Source organism: Coturnix japonica, chromosome 3, assembly GCF_001577835.2.
Source record: "Coturnix japonica isolate 7356 chromosome 3, Coturnix japonica 2.1, whole genome shotgun sequence".
Lineage (NCBI taxonomy): Eukaryota > Metazoa > Chordata > Aves > Galliformes > Phasianidae > Coturnix > Coturnix japonica.
The window spans coordinates 34,862,765-34,879,182 of record NC_029518.1 but is presented as its reverse complement, the minus strand read 5'-3'; the positions used below and the strand labels follow the sequence as shown (position 1 = coordinate 34,879,182).

Here is a 16,418-nt window from a genome sequence, read left to right as displayed (position 1 = left end):
GCACAATTCTGAAAACTTGAGATTTTGTTTTGTTGGTGGCGGGTTTTGTTTTCCTTTATTTTTGTGACTCCTAGCCTGTGTAAATTACAGCAGTGCCAATCTAAATCTTTGCATAAGTGCTCGGTGCTCCTGGAGACTTTCTGTTCTCTTTGTGCAGGTGTTTGTTTTTGTAGGATTAGAGCATAAAGGATGACATAAAGGCTTTCCTTTAAAAGAAGCACTCTTCTGGTTTTGATTTTAGATCCCTAAGCATATCACATCTATCAGAAGTATCTAGGTGAAACAATTTAGCTTCCACACCCATCTGCACCTGTGCAAAATAAATTCTTTCCCACAATAATGTTTTAACTTGATTTCAGTTATAAGTGTCATTGTTTCAAGACATTATTTGAACAGAGGTGATTTGAACAGGCATTTCTAACAATTGTTTGCTTGCTTCACTTTGTCATCAACAATTCTAGCTTCCAAATGTAAATGCTTTGTATTTTAACATTAAAAAATTAGTGAATTGTAAATCTGGTGGTTAAAATCAAGTTCAGCTACTTTTAAAAACTGTCTAAAGGAGAGAGGAAAAAAAATACATGTTCAGTAGGTCCTGGAAGTACACAAGCAGCTGTGTGTAGTGAGGGAGGACAAGAGTGCAGTGGTTCAGGAGTGGCTGAACAGCTGGCAAGAAAAAACTACCTCATTAATCACGCTGTGTTATAACAAGCTGAGTTGTTTTTCTCTCATTTCCATCATAGCTGTAAGCATGCTTGGTTGCTCTCAGGTTACTTCTCCAGTTAGTGCATACAGAAGTCTACTTGCCTGGGACTGGTCCTAGAAAGAGGAACCTGTAAAAACCCTCTATCAAAAGATGCTTAGAGCCTTTTTAGATTTGGGCTTTATGACCAGAAGAAGGGAAAAAGATTCCTTTCTGAAACCAGCTTGACTAAGATCTCTTAATTTTTCTTCAGTGATTCCCAGTACAGATACACACACAGCTAATGGCCGAAGAAACAGTGTATATGTGTACCAGCAAGATGTAGATATCACAAGTGAATATGAACTTCCCAGTGGGGTTATGAAAAAAGGCAAGATTTTATTATGTTTCAAAGGTGCTGGTTCTGTTTAATTTCACAGCTGACCTGAAGTGACGGACTAAGCATTTAATGAAGAACTGATGCTTTGCACTCAAACAAATCATACTTTTAATGAGAAAGAAAACATTATTCATTCTCACAATTGGAATATGATTTCAGTTGATACCAATTGTTCCACAGCATATTTTTTCTACACTGGAATTTAAGTGCTCAGTCTAATTCACTTATCTAAATTACCTAAGTATAAGGTTCTCAGTTAAAGGGAGCAGATAATTTTGTTACTTTGTCTTTAATTTGGGTCTGTTGTCAGCTCATAAATTATTTTTCCTGCTTGCTCATCTTTTTGGTTCAATGCAATTCATGTGGTGTATTTTGTAAAAGAGAAAGTCTCAATTTTTTTTTACACTTCGTGTTACTGTGTCAGAATGGCTCTGTGGTATAGAAAAGCTGTTCTGTCAATGTGTACAAATTATATATGCTTATAGAAAAACTACTTATGTGAAGTTTTTTCGTGTTTTTAAATCCAATCTTCAGTAACTTCAGATGAAAGCAACAAAACTTGGGGAAGGAGCACAACTTACCACCAAGAAGAGTTTGAAGAAGTGAAGAGAAATTTTAAAAAGAGAGGTTGTACATGGGGACCAAGTTCAATTCAAACGAAGGATCGTGCAGATTGTAAGGACAAGTATGTCTACTGCATTTTGTTTGATAATACTAAACATCCTTGGTAACTAAATCACTGTTGTAGATATTCGTTGCCTCCCTTTCTTGCCTTTCCTCAACTGACTTAAGGAACAGCAAGCATAGCCCTCCGTAGTCTCTTCTAATGCAATTACATAAGACTGACTCCATATATGAAGCGCGGTGCACACCATTCACAGTAACAAGCACAGGTTAAAAGAGTTCTGAAAGTCATTCACTTTCAGATTTCTTTTCTGATTGGTAAAAACTGGAGATCCTCTTCCTTCATAGAATTACTAAAACGTGTCCTTTTTTCTTGTCTGTGTGTGAAAACATCCATTCATTTGCCTGGTTCATAAGCAAGGTGGATCCAGACAGTCTTATTGAAACTGGCTTTGCTATTTTTGTTTCTTTGAAAATTACTGTTTGTGATTGCAATTTGTGATATTCGTGTCACTTCTTGGAGAGTGTGTCTGTTGTCCAGTTTTTCACTGGCTTGTTCTTCAGTAGAGAGTCAAGGTCCATTTTTCATTGACTTTTTTATTCTGAAACTTTCTTGTCAGTATAAACTCCTGATCCTAAGCTATGTATCAATTTATAGTCTTAAGACTCTGCTATTTCTTACATGCTTTTTTTTTTTTTTTCTTTTTCCTTTGAGAAGCTTTTCTGTTTTCAAGTTATATTCTCACTGTTACAGTTTGAAAAGAAAATGCAGTACCTTTCTAAGTGTATATAAGCTCAGTATCATCTGAAATACCAAAGTGCCTATCGTTGTTTCAGGATAAGACCCCTTTCAGATGGCAGCAACCCTTGGTCAACACTTGTAATGAAAAATCAGAAGGGTGTTCCTTTAGCTTCGTTGTTTGTGGACCAAGGTAAGAGCTATGTTTGAAAAAGTAAAAGTTACTACATGATGGCATTAAATCTGTCCCAGTGTTATAAAGCACACTGAATTCCACAAATAATGTGCATGTTATTAAGAGTTCTAATGCTACAGACAGAATTTCAATGCAAAAGAAAAAGAAAAGAAAAAAAAAAGGAAGAAAGATTTATAACACTAAGTGGTATAATCTTTAACTTTCTCTTCCTAGCAGCTAACAAACAGACATTGTATAATGTCTGCCATATCATGCAGACTTTTTCCATGTTTTTGAGTTGTCAGGCTGATCTGTATGTTAGGTCTGTGGTCACCAGATTCTTCTGTAAACAAATACATCGACATTTAAATAATCATTAATGACTTCTATTGTTAGTGACCTCTGTGTATTCAGTTTGAAACTGTAGTTAAAACCTGTAAGTTTTCATATTTTTCCAAGTCTTAGTTTCCTGCTTTTTGGGTTTTTGGGTTTTTTGTTTGTTTTTGTTTGTTTGTTTGTTTTTTAGTAATATTTATTCTTTAAATATTCTGGGGGGAAAAAAAAAAGTAGATGAGTTGTTTAGGAGACATTTTGGGATTTACGGGAAACCACAAGGAAAAGAAAGGAATATAATATTCCCTTGAAATACAGCTAACAAGATATTGCATTTTATGTCCATTCCTACAATGTGCTGTAGCTATGCAGTATTCATTATAATTTTCACATTAGCATCTGCTTTCTGTATGACAGGGAACTGAGAAAATATTGCTATCAGGAAAAACAAAACAAGAACAGAGAAACAACAGAGGTATAACTTGTATAACTTGTAGCCCAGTAGCTATAGACTTATGTCAACTGGAAGAGGAAATAGTAAGCTGCTAGTAAGGAGATTGGTTGTTTTATCTGAGTGGAAAAAAAGTCATGTATGCTGGTAGGATTATTAACAAAACCCACAGACTAAGCAGAGAGCAATTCTTATAGGTTTATGAGCATGTGCGAAACCCCCACATGCAGAGAAGATTAAACAAGTTTACATATTTGCATTTCAAATATTTCCATGTTTCTTCTACACTGCTCAGCAGTTTGTGATAGAATAAATAATGTGATCTATATGCACGATCCATATTCTTTGTCATGGGTTTGAAATACCACATTTCCTCCTTACTTCAGTTACAATTGGAAAAATTCTAGCAGTTAATTTGATTTTGGAACACAGCTTAATTGAAAGTGTTGTAAAGAATCTGTTCCAGATCTTCTCTGACACTTTGTGTTTATTAAATCACTTAACTGTAAAGCATACATGGGAATATTTTTCATGTGGTCTAAAAAGCACTACCAAAAGTGTGCAGAAACAGTATTCTGCTGAGCGTTGGAAGATATATTTTCCTTTCTAAAAATTAATCTTATGCGCTAAGGAAGCTTAATTTGCAAGCTTCTTCCACGATAGTTTGCTTTTGAGTTATGCAATGTATGACATCTGTAGTGAAACTGTACTTCGTATGTTCTAAAGATTAAATAGGAAACCTGAAAATGTTTGGGCTTAGAATTTAAGTTTCTGAAACTTAAAGTGCAAGTCTCTCCAATCTTCTGACTACATGTAAGGGGAACCTACTCTAAATCTCAAGATTATTAATAACTGTAAGTAAGAGGAAATCCTGGTATACATATGCAGATATACGTGTAATAGTTGAATTGTAATTCTGTGGTATGTTGTACTTTTTTTTTTTTAAGATGTGTGTACTGATAAGAGACTTCTCCCTGAAGGTGTGGACAGTAAAAGACCAAAGTCAATTAAGTTGCCAAGTCAGGCCTATATTAACCTACCTCTTTGGAAGGATGATCAAGGAGAGAATACAGTAGAACATGAGAGCTTTGAAGAAGGAACCTCTGCCAGTTCTACAAATAGTACTCCTCAAATGACACCTACAAACAGTCTGAGCAGAACACTGCAGAAAAAGAAGACTGATTCAGTTCTTTATGGATGTGCAGTTCTCCTTGCATCTGTTGCTCTGGGCTTGGATATTAGAGAGCTGAACAAATCACAAGGTCCAGATGAACTCTTGCCTAAAGATGAAAAGAAGAAACGTGATGGAATATTTCAGCGTGCTTCAAAATTTCGCAGGAGTGCTAGCCCTACAAGACTGCAGTCCAAAAAAGAGGAAACAGGTATTCCATCCTTAAATCCAGCTGCAAGTACTGTGAATCTTCTCTCTATGCCCTCCATTTCCACAAAATGCCTACTTCAGTCTGACGGTGAAGATGCCTTTGTAAGCAGTGTGCTTAGTGATTGTGATCCACATAATTCTAATGATGACTTTTTATCAGAAACATACGACAATAAAAGAGAGCAGAGAATACAGATGGCTCCTAATACAGTTTCTGCACGATTAAAAAATCAGCCTTTTAATCTACAAGAGTCTCAAAAAGTTCCAAATGCTTCCTCAACAAAGTTAAGTGTGTTGGGTCATAGACGAACCTTATCGGATGGGAACAATTTTCACACCACAGGTAGGTGACTGAGAACTTAAAATGTGGGGGGATTGTTAACTTCAGAAATAGAAAATGTAGGGAAACTAACCATTCGCTAATGATTTGCTAGGTCTTTGTTATATGTTCAATGCAGCTCAGCATTCATAAATGCATGTAATTAAGCTTTAAGTGTCCAAACCCTGAGCTATCTGCATGTGGAGTAGTATCCTGTTAAAGGGAAGGTATTATTAAGATTCAAGTGGAACAGTTATTTCCTCAGGTATTGCAGAAACAGATTTCAGTAGCTTTTTTGTCAGCAGTAACATGCTTTTTGTGTGTGGACTCCATAACGCTGACAAAAATCTACACTTGTTTCACAGTCTGCATATGTGAGGGAATTAGCATCATTATAATACAGAATATTTTTAAGTTCAAGAAGAGAGAATCTAATATGATTTGATTTGCTTGTTTAACCTAGGAGTTGTCACATACTCAGCAAATCTTTGGGCCAAGCTGCTGATTAAAAAATTGAAGCTAAAAATGACTTTAGATTTGGTTAAGGCCTAAGTGGATTTTTTCATGGTTAATACATTTTTGAAAAGAACAGGAGTTCTAAACTGCAGTACTGGTGTTCTGTAGTGCTTTAAATGTAGTATCCTTTATGGAATTCTGTGCATATGTAATTATTCATAATAACCTGACAAATATTGATGGCTGTATTCCACTGTTAATATTCATCCAAGAACTAGATGATTAATGCTTTCTTGTTTCTAATAATGAAATAGAAATTGTTATAGTCTCTAACAGAAAGTATAAAAGAGAGATTTCTTTGAGCACTGATGGTCCTTCTTTAGGAAGTTCCCCATAATACGTAAATGAAAGTCTTCATTTCTTTCTAAGAAAAAAAGAAATCATCAATGCTTGTGGTTCTCTTCTCGCACTTCTCTTATTTGTGTGTTTGTCTGACCTTTTCATTCCGTCAGCTAATGGATTTGTTGATGATGTCTCCAAGTTGCCTGGAACTCTACATTCTCCATCTCTTCAAAGAAGCAGCAACCACTGTGGTGTTTCAACTGAAAAACAAAGAGCTATGAATATTATATCAAGGCCTCGACCCTCTTCTGTTAGAAGTAAAATTGATTCATGGCAGATTCTTCCACATATTATGAAACCAAATTCTAAAGACTCCAAATGTTTAGAGGGCAATAGAGATTCAGATGTTCACCTTTTGCCAGACACTGAGGAAAGAACTAACTGCCACATGCCCTCATTACTTGATATTGATGTGGAAGGTCAAAATAGAGACTGTACTGTGCCTTTATGTCGAATGAAGAGCAAAACATGCCGGCCATCTATATATGAACTGGAGAGAGAGTTTTTGTCTTGAGTGCCTTTCATTTTAAATATCTTCATTTCAAAGGAGAACAAATATAAAATTCCTGTCAACTTAATGCTTTATGCTGCTGTTTGTTTTTTTTTTTAATGTACTGTAACAAATAGTACCAAAATTATCAAAACGGGCAGCTAATTAAGGAAGTCTGATAGGTGCCTTTTTCAAATAGAATCCCAACTAGTAATCCTAGAAGCACAATACTTCTTAACAAAGTTGCTGAACATATTTTGAATGATTAAAATAACAAACCCATCTCCCACTGCAGTGTTACATTTATTTTCTACACATTTGAATTTTCTTCCTGGAAATTTAACTTTGCACACTGAAAAACTGAAGGACATATGGTAACGTTGTCTTCAGTTGAGAAAAATTCAGTATAAGAAGGAGTTATCTGCAACTAGCTTCTATATGCCCTTTAGAATTATAAAAGTGTTCAAGGGTTTAAGATGCCAGTATAGAGAACTGTTCACTCCCCATTAATGGCTGGTTACTTTTCAGCACGTTTATACTGGAGTTGGTTAAGGACCAGCAGCTGCATTTGCAGTGTTTGCCCTTGGTTTTTGAGAGAAGTTTCAACTGTGTGCATTCATTTCTTCAGAAAGTTTTACTGCTTATGTAAACACTTGGGTTTTCAGCCACTATATTGATTTGAGAGAGTAAACTTAAATATTTTGATTGGATTAAAGGTATTTGACATGCTTTCTAATGTGAAACAACATTCCTTGTAGGTAAGGATACACTGGAACGTAAATATTTGTACTCTTAACGTTTTGAAGACTGCAGTGTTTGCACTGAAAAGAATATATTCTTGGCTTGGGATTTTTTTTTAAACTTCTTTTTTTTTCTTTTTTATGATGGAGAGTATTGTGCCCTCCAGCCCCTCTTTATTTTTTTTTAAACTCTGCTGCACTTTGTTTTGGAAAAAAATTGATGGGATTAAGAATGACTGATTTTTGTAGTTCAGGTGATTCAACAGTGCATTTTACTGCACTCAAATCTTAGGGCGGTAAAAAACCTAGCGTTGACGTTATCATTATAATCTCTGAAGCTTTTCTTCCCAACGTTCCTTCTGATTGTCCACATAGAAATCAAAGAGCAAAGAGATGTGCTTGCCTGTTTTTCAGAGATATAAAAGTTTCGTAAAATTCCATATAGTTAATTGAGGTGGGAGGCTTAGCCTCGATTAACAAATAAAAAGCCTTAACTGTTCGTTTACAGTTTCACTAAGTGCTTAAGTAAAACCAAGTGTACAGTCTCTTTTATTTGATGAAAGCATTTCTAGAATTAAATTATATTCCACTATTTGAAATCTTCATTTGCATATCTTTTGATAAATATTCGTCATAACTAAACTTAGAACACATTAGAACAGAACTACCATGTACTTCTCAGAGCAGTACTTTGCTGAGGCTTTTGTTATTTGTTCTGGGGTCTGGGAGTTCAAGTGTTAAATAGAATACACATTTACTTAAAAGCTTCAAAGCCAGGAGATTAAAAAAGGAAAGTTTCTATTCTAAGGCTGGTATGTGCGGTAGGTTGGTTATGTTGAGAATGATAGGTAACTACACATACAAAATCATGAAACTGAAATCACGTGGAGCAGAACACATAAATATCACTTCCCATCTACCAAAGTGAAAGTAGAAAAGAATTTCCTTTAGGTAGCATTTTAATCAAAAGTGAAGACAAATAAATTAGTTGTCTGTAAAACTACATGCCTGCATAGCAGATTATTGCATTTTGTTCCACCACTGTTATTTCAGTAATCTTATTTCCTTATCAATATTATTCAAGTTGCATGCTGTTCTTAGACTTTTCCTTAAATTCAGTTTCATCAGTACGCTTCAGTAGATGAAATCTATCCCACTTTTGATAAAAAGAAAAAATGTTTTTGCAAAGCAGTTGTGTAATACATATGGATCAAATCTTGAATCTGTTTTGCTAGTCCATTTATCTTCAGGGCATAATTAGAAATCTAGAACATTATGTGTATTTCAACTCCAATCAGTTACTCTGATGCAACACTGAGCGCGAAGGAGTTGATTGTATTACATGTTTCTAAAGAAAGTGTCTCTGTTTTGCTTTCTAAAGGAAAATCTCAGGTGCTGAACTAATTCTGACTTATAAACTTCTCTTCTGTACTTTAAAGGTTTATATCACTTGTGGAATTTTGCACCATTCATTTTGTCAGCTTAAAATGCTTTTTGTGGGCTTTATTGTTTTCACTTATCAGTGGTTTATCTCACTGTTAAAGCAAGATTTCTATTTCTGTTCAGTGGATAATTTTGCATGAGAACAGCCCAGTGTATTATAATTAATTTAGAAGTATGTATTCCACCTCTCATTCTGAGAGAGCTTAGGTAAGCTGTCTGAATTGTTTTTCTTTTGTGATGCAGTCTTTCTAAGCTTTAGTCTATAGAACTTTATTGTTTTTAGTAGTTTCATAGGCCAGTCTTCACTGAAATTATAAAAGAGAAAAAGAAAAATACTGCAGTCATAGTTTTGCAGTCTCTGTTTCACCTGTCACCAGAAAAGCTTTTTATGAAGTTAGAGCTATCTGGTATGCTTTAAGTAATCTGTCTTGTTTGAAGTTATATTTATTTCAATGTAGGTGAATAGTCTGACCAAATAATAAATTATGTTGATTGTTTTAGCATAAAACTGAAGGTGCTCACACTACAAGGATTAAGATAAACACTTGACGTGCTGTTTTACAAAACCTGATGATTTAAATGTTTTTATTTAAAAAATAAAGAAATGTTTTGTAGCTACTGTACTGCAAAGTGACCTGCATTTTCTTGCAAAAGATATATTAATGGTATCTTAACTTTTACAAATGAGTTCTCAAGGGAATAGCCAGGAACTGTGGACTATTGCCAACCTGTTCTTGGAACATTAGAGCGCAATTGTTAACTTAAGATTAATTATCCAACTCAGCAGGTGAATGTTGTTGTTGTTCCTAGTAGTTGATGTGGGCAGAAATGTATAGCGTGAGGTTTTTCTTTCTTTTCTGTGAGCGTATATATTTTGGGGCTGTTATAATGGTAGCTTGTGTATAATTGAGTTGGTAGTAGTAAGTAATTAATAGTAATTAATTCTGTAAATGGAGTTTGCACCTGATTGAACATCAGAAATACAGGTAAGGATTTATTTGTGTGGTTGTTGTTAAGACAAATGGAGCAGTGATTTTTCTTGTAATATTTTCAGTGACCTTATGTGAACTTTCCTTTTCCATTTTCCATGTTCCATCATGGGCTTGTTAGCCCACCTTTGAGTAGGGAGGAGAGGAAGTACCTGCACAGCAACAACATAATGAAGATTTCAGTGAGGCTAGTAAGGTGACATACATTCATATAGCCAGTGAGTGTCAGTATTGAGCCTAGATGTGAGTATTTATAACCCAAGCTGCACAGGCAGTTTAAACTGTAGACAGTGTTATAATGATCTGCAGACAGCAGTATGACAATGGAAAAGATCCCATCGCTCATTAGCCGCCTCCCTTTTTAATATGACCAATCAGGTTACTACAGTACATGCAGCATGAGACTCTCTGGTACGTTTTTTGATGCACGTGTAAGATACTTAAGGTTTTGCAGCATTAAATATTTTAAGGCCAGAATGTCCTTGCAGGAATGTAAGAGATTTCTTTCTGGTTGTAAGTGAAAATGAGCAAACCGAACTCAAGTTAGCCATTTCAGTAATTGTTAGAAACCCAGTAAATTGATAGAATAGCTCATTTCATACAATTTCAGAATATCCTGAGTTTGGTGGATGCTCGAAGATCATTGAGCCCAACTCCTCGCTCCACACACAGCTACCCAAAATCTAAACCTTGTATCTGAGTGTTGTCCAAATGCTTCTTGAATGCCAGCATCCTGGGGCTGTGACCACTGTGTTGCAGGGCCCTGAGCAGTGCCTTAAAAAATGTTTTGTTCTAATAAGCCAGAGAACAAATGCACAGAGCTTTGCAAGTAGGATGGATTTACTTTATTTCGCATATTCACAGAATTGTTTAGGTTGGAAGAGACCTTAGAGATAATGTAGTCCACCCCCCACTGTTAAAGCAGGTTTAACTAGAGCATTTTGCAGATGATCATATGCATTCAAGTTCTAAACAGTTCTACAGATGGAGACTTCACAACCTCCTTGAACGTTCTGTGCCAATGTTTGATTGCCTTCGCTGTAGAAATGTTTTCTTGTGGTCACGGTGGAACCTCCTCCAGGCTGGACACACCCAGCCCTCTAAGCCTTTCCTCATGGAAGAAGTGATCAAGTCTCAGAAATCTTCCTGGCCCTATACTGGATTTGCTCTGGTAAGCCTATGTTTGTTTGTCTTGTAAAACAGAGTCAGAACTGGATGCTTGGGGCCACTGAGCATTTTGCCTGATAAATGCTGTCCAGATTTGTAGGACTTGAGCAATTCTTTCCCATTCCTAATGAAGAGGCAGTTGTGCTAAGAAGCAGGTGGATCAAAATTGAGATCTGTCTGTCAGTAGTCCAGATAAGTCACATATATTGTCAAGAGATTTTAAGCTGTTTTGAGTTTAGGGCTTTTGATAGTGCTGCATTATCACTTACAGGCTATTTTGAAGGGTAGAATATTCACCCAAAGAGAATCCAGTGCTCAGGTGCCTTCTTGATTGGCTTAGAGTAATGAGTATGCATCTTTTGCATGTGATCAGAGGATCAAAACTGGAAGGTATTCGTTCTCCATAGTGTATAACAAGATAGTGATAACAAGATAACAAGAAGTGCATATAGGACAAACTTGTTTATTGTGTAGAGACTGGTTATGTATCACCTTCTTCCTTTTGCAGTTGTGAAATAGGTGTACCCTTATTTCATACTGTGAGCGATGTCAAAAGATGTCTGCAGGACATCTTCGGATGTTGTTCAGGATGTTGGTACTGATGTAGCTGCCAAGCACAGGACAGCAAAATGGTTTCTCTCCTTGCCCTCTTCTCTAGCAGAGGTAGGCAATTTAGCACTCTTGGCTCAAATCTCTTGTTTTTTTGTTTTCCTAATAGGAGATCAATCTAGGTAATACTAGATTTACTTGTTTCTCTGAAGTCTCTTTCTAGAAGTATGCTGAGGAATTTGGTTCAGGACTTCTTAGGATTCTGTAGGTCAGTCAGCCTTCATCCAATAGCTATTGCTGTGGTAGGAAGCAGCACTAAGATGTTTGTTAATCTTTTAAGTGTTCTATGGATTTTAAAAGCGTGGTCTCCCACATGTCCAAACAAGTATACCATATTCCATCTCAGCCTTTTCTTTGGTAGGATAAGCCCTGCAATTCCTTCTGTGTTTCCTCCTGAATAACATCCATCACTGGGCACTCTACTGCATTCACAGTTGGGGATGGAAGAAACACATTGCCCAAAGATCTCCAGCTGAGATCTTCCCTTTCATCATCTGTGAGAGCATCAAAAACCTTGTCATGATCAGAATACATCTGCTACTTCTCCCATTGCCAGATGGCTTGTTACCCTGCCACAAAAAGAAATTAGGTTAATTTGTCAAGTCTTGTCAATACTTTCTGTCTATGAGGTGCTTGCATGTCATCCTGGTTGGGTGTTTTTCTGTTTGTTTTTCAAATTCTTGAGGGAACACTGAAAGTGAGCTGGCAAGTTCCATTAAAAATAGAGGGGATGGAAGGAGAGGGGAGGGTTAAAAAACAAAAACTCCTCACCATCTGCTCTTTCTACAGTCTTTTCAGTGATTCTCAGAAATGTCTGCTTTAATCAGATCAGCTTCAAAATTACGTTCATCCAGCCCTGTTAATTAGGTACTTATTTTTCCTTCTCACTAGATCAACATTCTAGGAGGAGTCCTTGCCTAACAGCTTTACAACATAGGCTCAAAAACCCTAGAGGTGTGTGATACCGAAGAGTTAAAAACACGGTATTTAAATATTATCAATTCAGTGACCTCTCCCATGCCACTTTGAACAATCATTAAGTGCTTTTTCAAGAGAGGATTCAAAAACATGCCAATGTAATTGCATTGAAACAATGAAGCCAGCTCAGTTCACATTTGTGGTTTTATATACGTACAAATATATATGTGTGTGTGTATATATATATATATATGTATGCTATGAAAATATTTGTGAAGATAGATTGGACTTCTGAAATTTTCTACTTATGTTTAGATGCTGTCTTCTCATTTTGGTGCTTAATTTTTCATTGTGTAAACACTCAAAAGCAGCTTCTAAAATTGCTTTACTTCTCTGTTTTTCAGCATAATGATTTCAACAGGGGAGCTGTAACTACAGCTGGAGGTCTGACCCACAGTTCCATACCTGGCTTGGCATTTGATCTTGGGCAAGCCACTTCACTCACTTTGTAGCTTTTATACTGTCTCTGGTCTGTAAATGGACGTAATTATTTCATCCTATTCTGCAAAGCACTCAAGGAGTTGCACTCACCTTTTTTCAGTGGTAAGCAAGAGCCACAGCAGGGTTATTGCCTTAACTTTATGCACACAGTAGCACTAATCCTTAGCCTGGGAACTGAAACCCCTGCCAGCTATACGTATTTTTCCTTTCAGAGCACAGATTCCTAGAAGTTAAAGTTTAACTTTGGTAAGGAATGCTTTGAATAAATACTGTCTACAGTGATTTAACCAGTAATTGTCAAAGTAGGGAAATAATCACATAAAGTTCAGTGAGTTATTCAAGACTACAGTGATTGATCAAAACTATTAAAATTTAGCACTGATTTCCTGTGCCTTACAATGGTGTTTTTGTTGTTCCCCTACCCTGAATTCTTTAAGTTACTAGGTTTGTCTTTGTGTGTGTGTGCCTGAATAAATGAACTCTCATTCAACTACTGGTGCTCAGTATTACTTTTGCAAAAGCTGCATTATCTAATTGCTACAAACTTAAAAGAAGGCAGGGAATAAGTAAGTCTTCCCTAGAGAAGAATGATGTTCTTATTGACCTAAGCGTCGAGATGAGTTTCCTATGCTCTTCTTCACAGCAGTGTTTCAGTCTTGGAACTGTCATTACCTTGGAGATGGGATTTGATAAATTAATGTGGAACTTAAAAATGAGGGTGGAGAAAAGCCATTCTGTCATACAGATTTAGTCATCTGACTTTAAACAAGTAAGTAGCTACTATGAATTAGAAGAAGGAAGAACTGGATGAGCCTCTGGAGGCTCTGTTGATGGTATTGAAAGTCCTTGGCTCATAACCAAGATACAGAAATGGAGTGCATAAAGCTATACTGTAAATTTCATCTCCATATAGTACAGATAGTGCAGTAGTTTGTTGCAGAGCTTGTTGGAAAAACAGTTCGCTGCTACCAACGTTCACTTTTATGATATTTGCATGCTTTAGAAGTGTAAGATATAAGAAGCCAGTAAGATTAGAAGAATGTGAGGTTTAAAGCCTCCAGCTTCACATTCTAAAGGAATTGATAGAAGGGAAACTGCCCAACAGCACAGCATGATTTCAAGAGTCAGTTCTTTAAACAAGCCAAAAGTATGCTTCTCTGCCCTTAATGTCAACCATCTAGAATAACTGAGGAGGTGTTTTCTACAAAGTCTACTGATTAAAACTAATCTTTTGTTATCTTTACTTCTGACCATGCAGCTTTCGATACTGCTTTGGTTTGAAACTGCAGCTTTGTTTGTACACAAAGATTCTCAAGATGTAGTGATTCTTCATGTGCTCACCCTGGTATGCTCCTTTTGACTGAAAAGCAAACTAGTTATTGTAAGATCTACCAGAATTAACATTCAGATGCAAGTTGAATCATCCATCATATGAGGAATAGATGAGAAACAGTAAACGAAAAGTGGTATCTTATAAACTCATAGACATAAAACGAGCTAACACAGAGGGAGTTTGCCCAATGGCACTTTAATGGAAGACTAAAGAGGAAAGCAAGATTTAGTTTCCAAGGGTAGTAAAAGCAACATCTCATAAGTTTTAATCGCACTCTTACTCTGCTGATCAGCTGTGTCCTTTTGAGTAAGACTGAAAACAATAGGTCTTTTGAACAACTTAAATGTGTGTAAAAACCGCTTACGCTCTTCTTACCCAAAATTAGGGTACATCTGCTTCCCTTAGCTGAGAACTGAAATACCAAAATAAAACTTAAGCCATTTTTTTCGCTCATGATAGCTATTTAAAACTCTGTCGTCTTTTGGCACCCAAGGCTGCAAGCACATTTTAAAAGCTTCCTTCTATTTCTTCTGGCTGTACCAGTAGTGGGTACAGCAGCAGAGTGGAGCCAGTTTCAGCCCAGTTATAAATATTTGAAACCTGCTTGTCCTTGTGGGTTATGTAGAAGACTGAACTTCGGCCTATTCACTTATCAAAACCAATTAGAATCCTCATTCCTCCAGCAGTGGTGGTAATGTGCACACTGCTAAACCCATCTAAAGCCCACAACGATGAAGCTGGAAACAGCAAAAATCAACTGAGGACAAAGGTTTTCTTTGCACTTGGAAATGCAAGGATTGTCTTGCAGATTAGCTTCAGTGTAGAACTTGGAACCTTATGTTCCAGTTAATTATCTATTTGAGCATTTAACTGTAAGGTAAAGAGCCTGGCAAAGATATCTATTAAGAAATAAGTACAATGGTGTAGTAGAATCAAAACTGTTTAAGGAAATACACTTCAGTAATCTGCATGATGATGCATATGGGGCAGGATTATTAATTATTCTCCCTTTACAAGTAGTATGATTAAGCAAGCAGGCTAGTAGTCCAGTATAAGCATAGCACAACTAATTACCTTAATGTTTATTTCAGTTTGATATTCAAGGCTTAAACGGGGTCTCTTCCTTCTTGCTACAGGATTCCTTGGGAGTATTTATTTCTGAGCTTCCTTAAGGCTCCCTTTGCCATAATTGTTGGCTGGCATTTGTGGACAGATGAAAGTAGTTTGTAGGGTAGCTATGTAAGAGGAATTACGCAGCATTAATTCTGGGTCTCTTTTCTGGGATTGTACAAAGTAGAAGTATACTGCAGCCAGATTGAGTGGTTAAGAAATGAAGGCTCGCTAGATGCAGTTCCCATATGAGGAAATGATGATCTCATCATGAGCCCTAACAGTACAGACCACGAGCTGAAAGATCATCTTTTGGTGGGGTTGGCTGCAGAGGTTGCAGGACCCTGACTCTGAAGTGAGAAGGATGCAGGAAGCACAGAGCACAGAGTCCATCTTCATTCCTTGTGCTGTGACGAGAAGAGCTGTGTTATGTTGTATGGTGGAGGTATCATGTTGCTACCCTTGTTTTGAATAATGAGTCTGAGGCTATAAGCAGGAGGAGAGGAACAATTTTTCTGCTTATGCTGATTTAATTCCCTTCTAAAACTTTTTTCAATGTGCCTCTATTCTAATAATTAATCCTCTTGAGATCTGTTAAAGTGTAAGATATCAGTCCCTAAATGCATGTTGAATATGTGCTTCTGGGGATGAATTGGTGTGAAAAATCCTGTTTCAAAATACTTTTAAGCTTTATCTTAAGGAATTAAAGATATTTCTTCCAGAATTTAAAAAAAAAAAAAAAAAAGAATGTATGGAAGAACCATAAAATGGCTACAGAATTAGCCTCGCAGCTCCAAAAAGTCCTAAGCAGCCTTTAAGTATCCTTAATCTTTGCATAAAGATTTCCTAGCTTCCTTAAAGCTCCAATCCCGCAATTGAGCTATAGGAATAATAGACTATATAATAGAATAATGGAATAGGTCAAGGTTAGAAGTTTGGCAGTCTTGGTAATGCTGTGTAGATGTGAAAAGAAACTGGGACTTCAGTCCTGAGAAGTGAAATGAACTTTATCGTGAAACATGGTAATACGGGGTCCTACATCATTTTGAAGATGCATCACATTGCCAGCCTTGGCTGGAATTTTCCACCACACCCACTAAATAGTCCAGATTTGATGCCTTTTGATTTCCATCTGTTCAGGCTGATGAAAGATGGA

At 36.6% G+C, this 16,418-nt stretch overlaps 1 protein-coding gene across 4 annotated transcripts in view; it reads left to right on the top strand.

Annotated features, from left to right (window-relative positions):
- The window catches only part of MAP3K21 (mitogen-activated protein kinase kinase kinase 21), a 40,827-nt gene extending 31,562 nt beyond the window's left edge, over positions 1–9,265 (top strand). The window contains exons 7-11 of one of the 4 annotated variants that reach the window (XM_032443583.1): positions 957–1,097; positions 1,617–1,767; positions 2,544–2,638; positions 4,385–5,128; positions 6,073–9,265. In XM_032443583.1, coding sequence (XP_032299474.1) covers positions 957–1,097; positions 1,617–1,767; positions 2,544–2,638; positions 4,385–5,128; positions 6,073–6,476 — 1,535 coding nt within the window. In that variant the 3' untranslated portion in view covers positions 6,477–9,265. Of the gene's footprint in view, positions 1–956; positions 1,098–1,616; positions 1,768–2,543; positions 2,639–4,351; positions 5,129–6,072 lie in introns of all 4 variants that reach the window. The other 3 variants (XM_015857902.2, XM_032443581.1, XM_015857904.2) reach the window with 3 other exon arrangements.
- Positions 9,266–16,418: the final 7,153 nt, after the last annotated feature.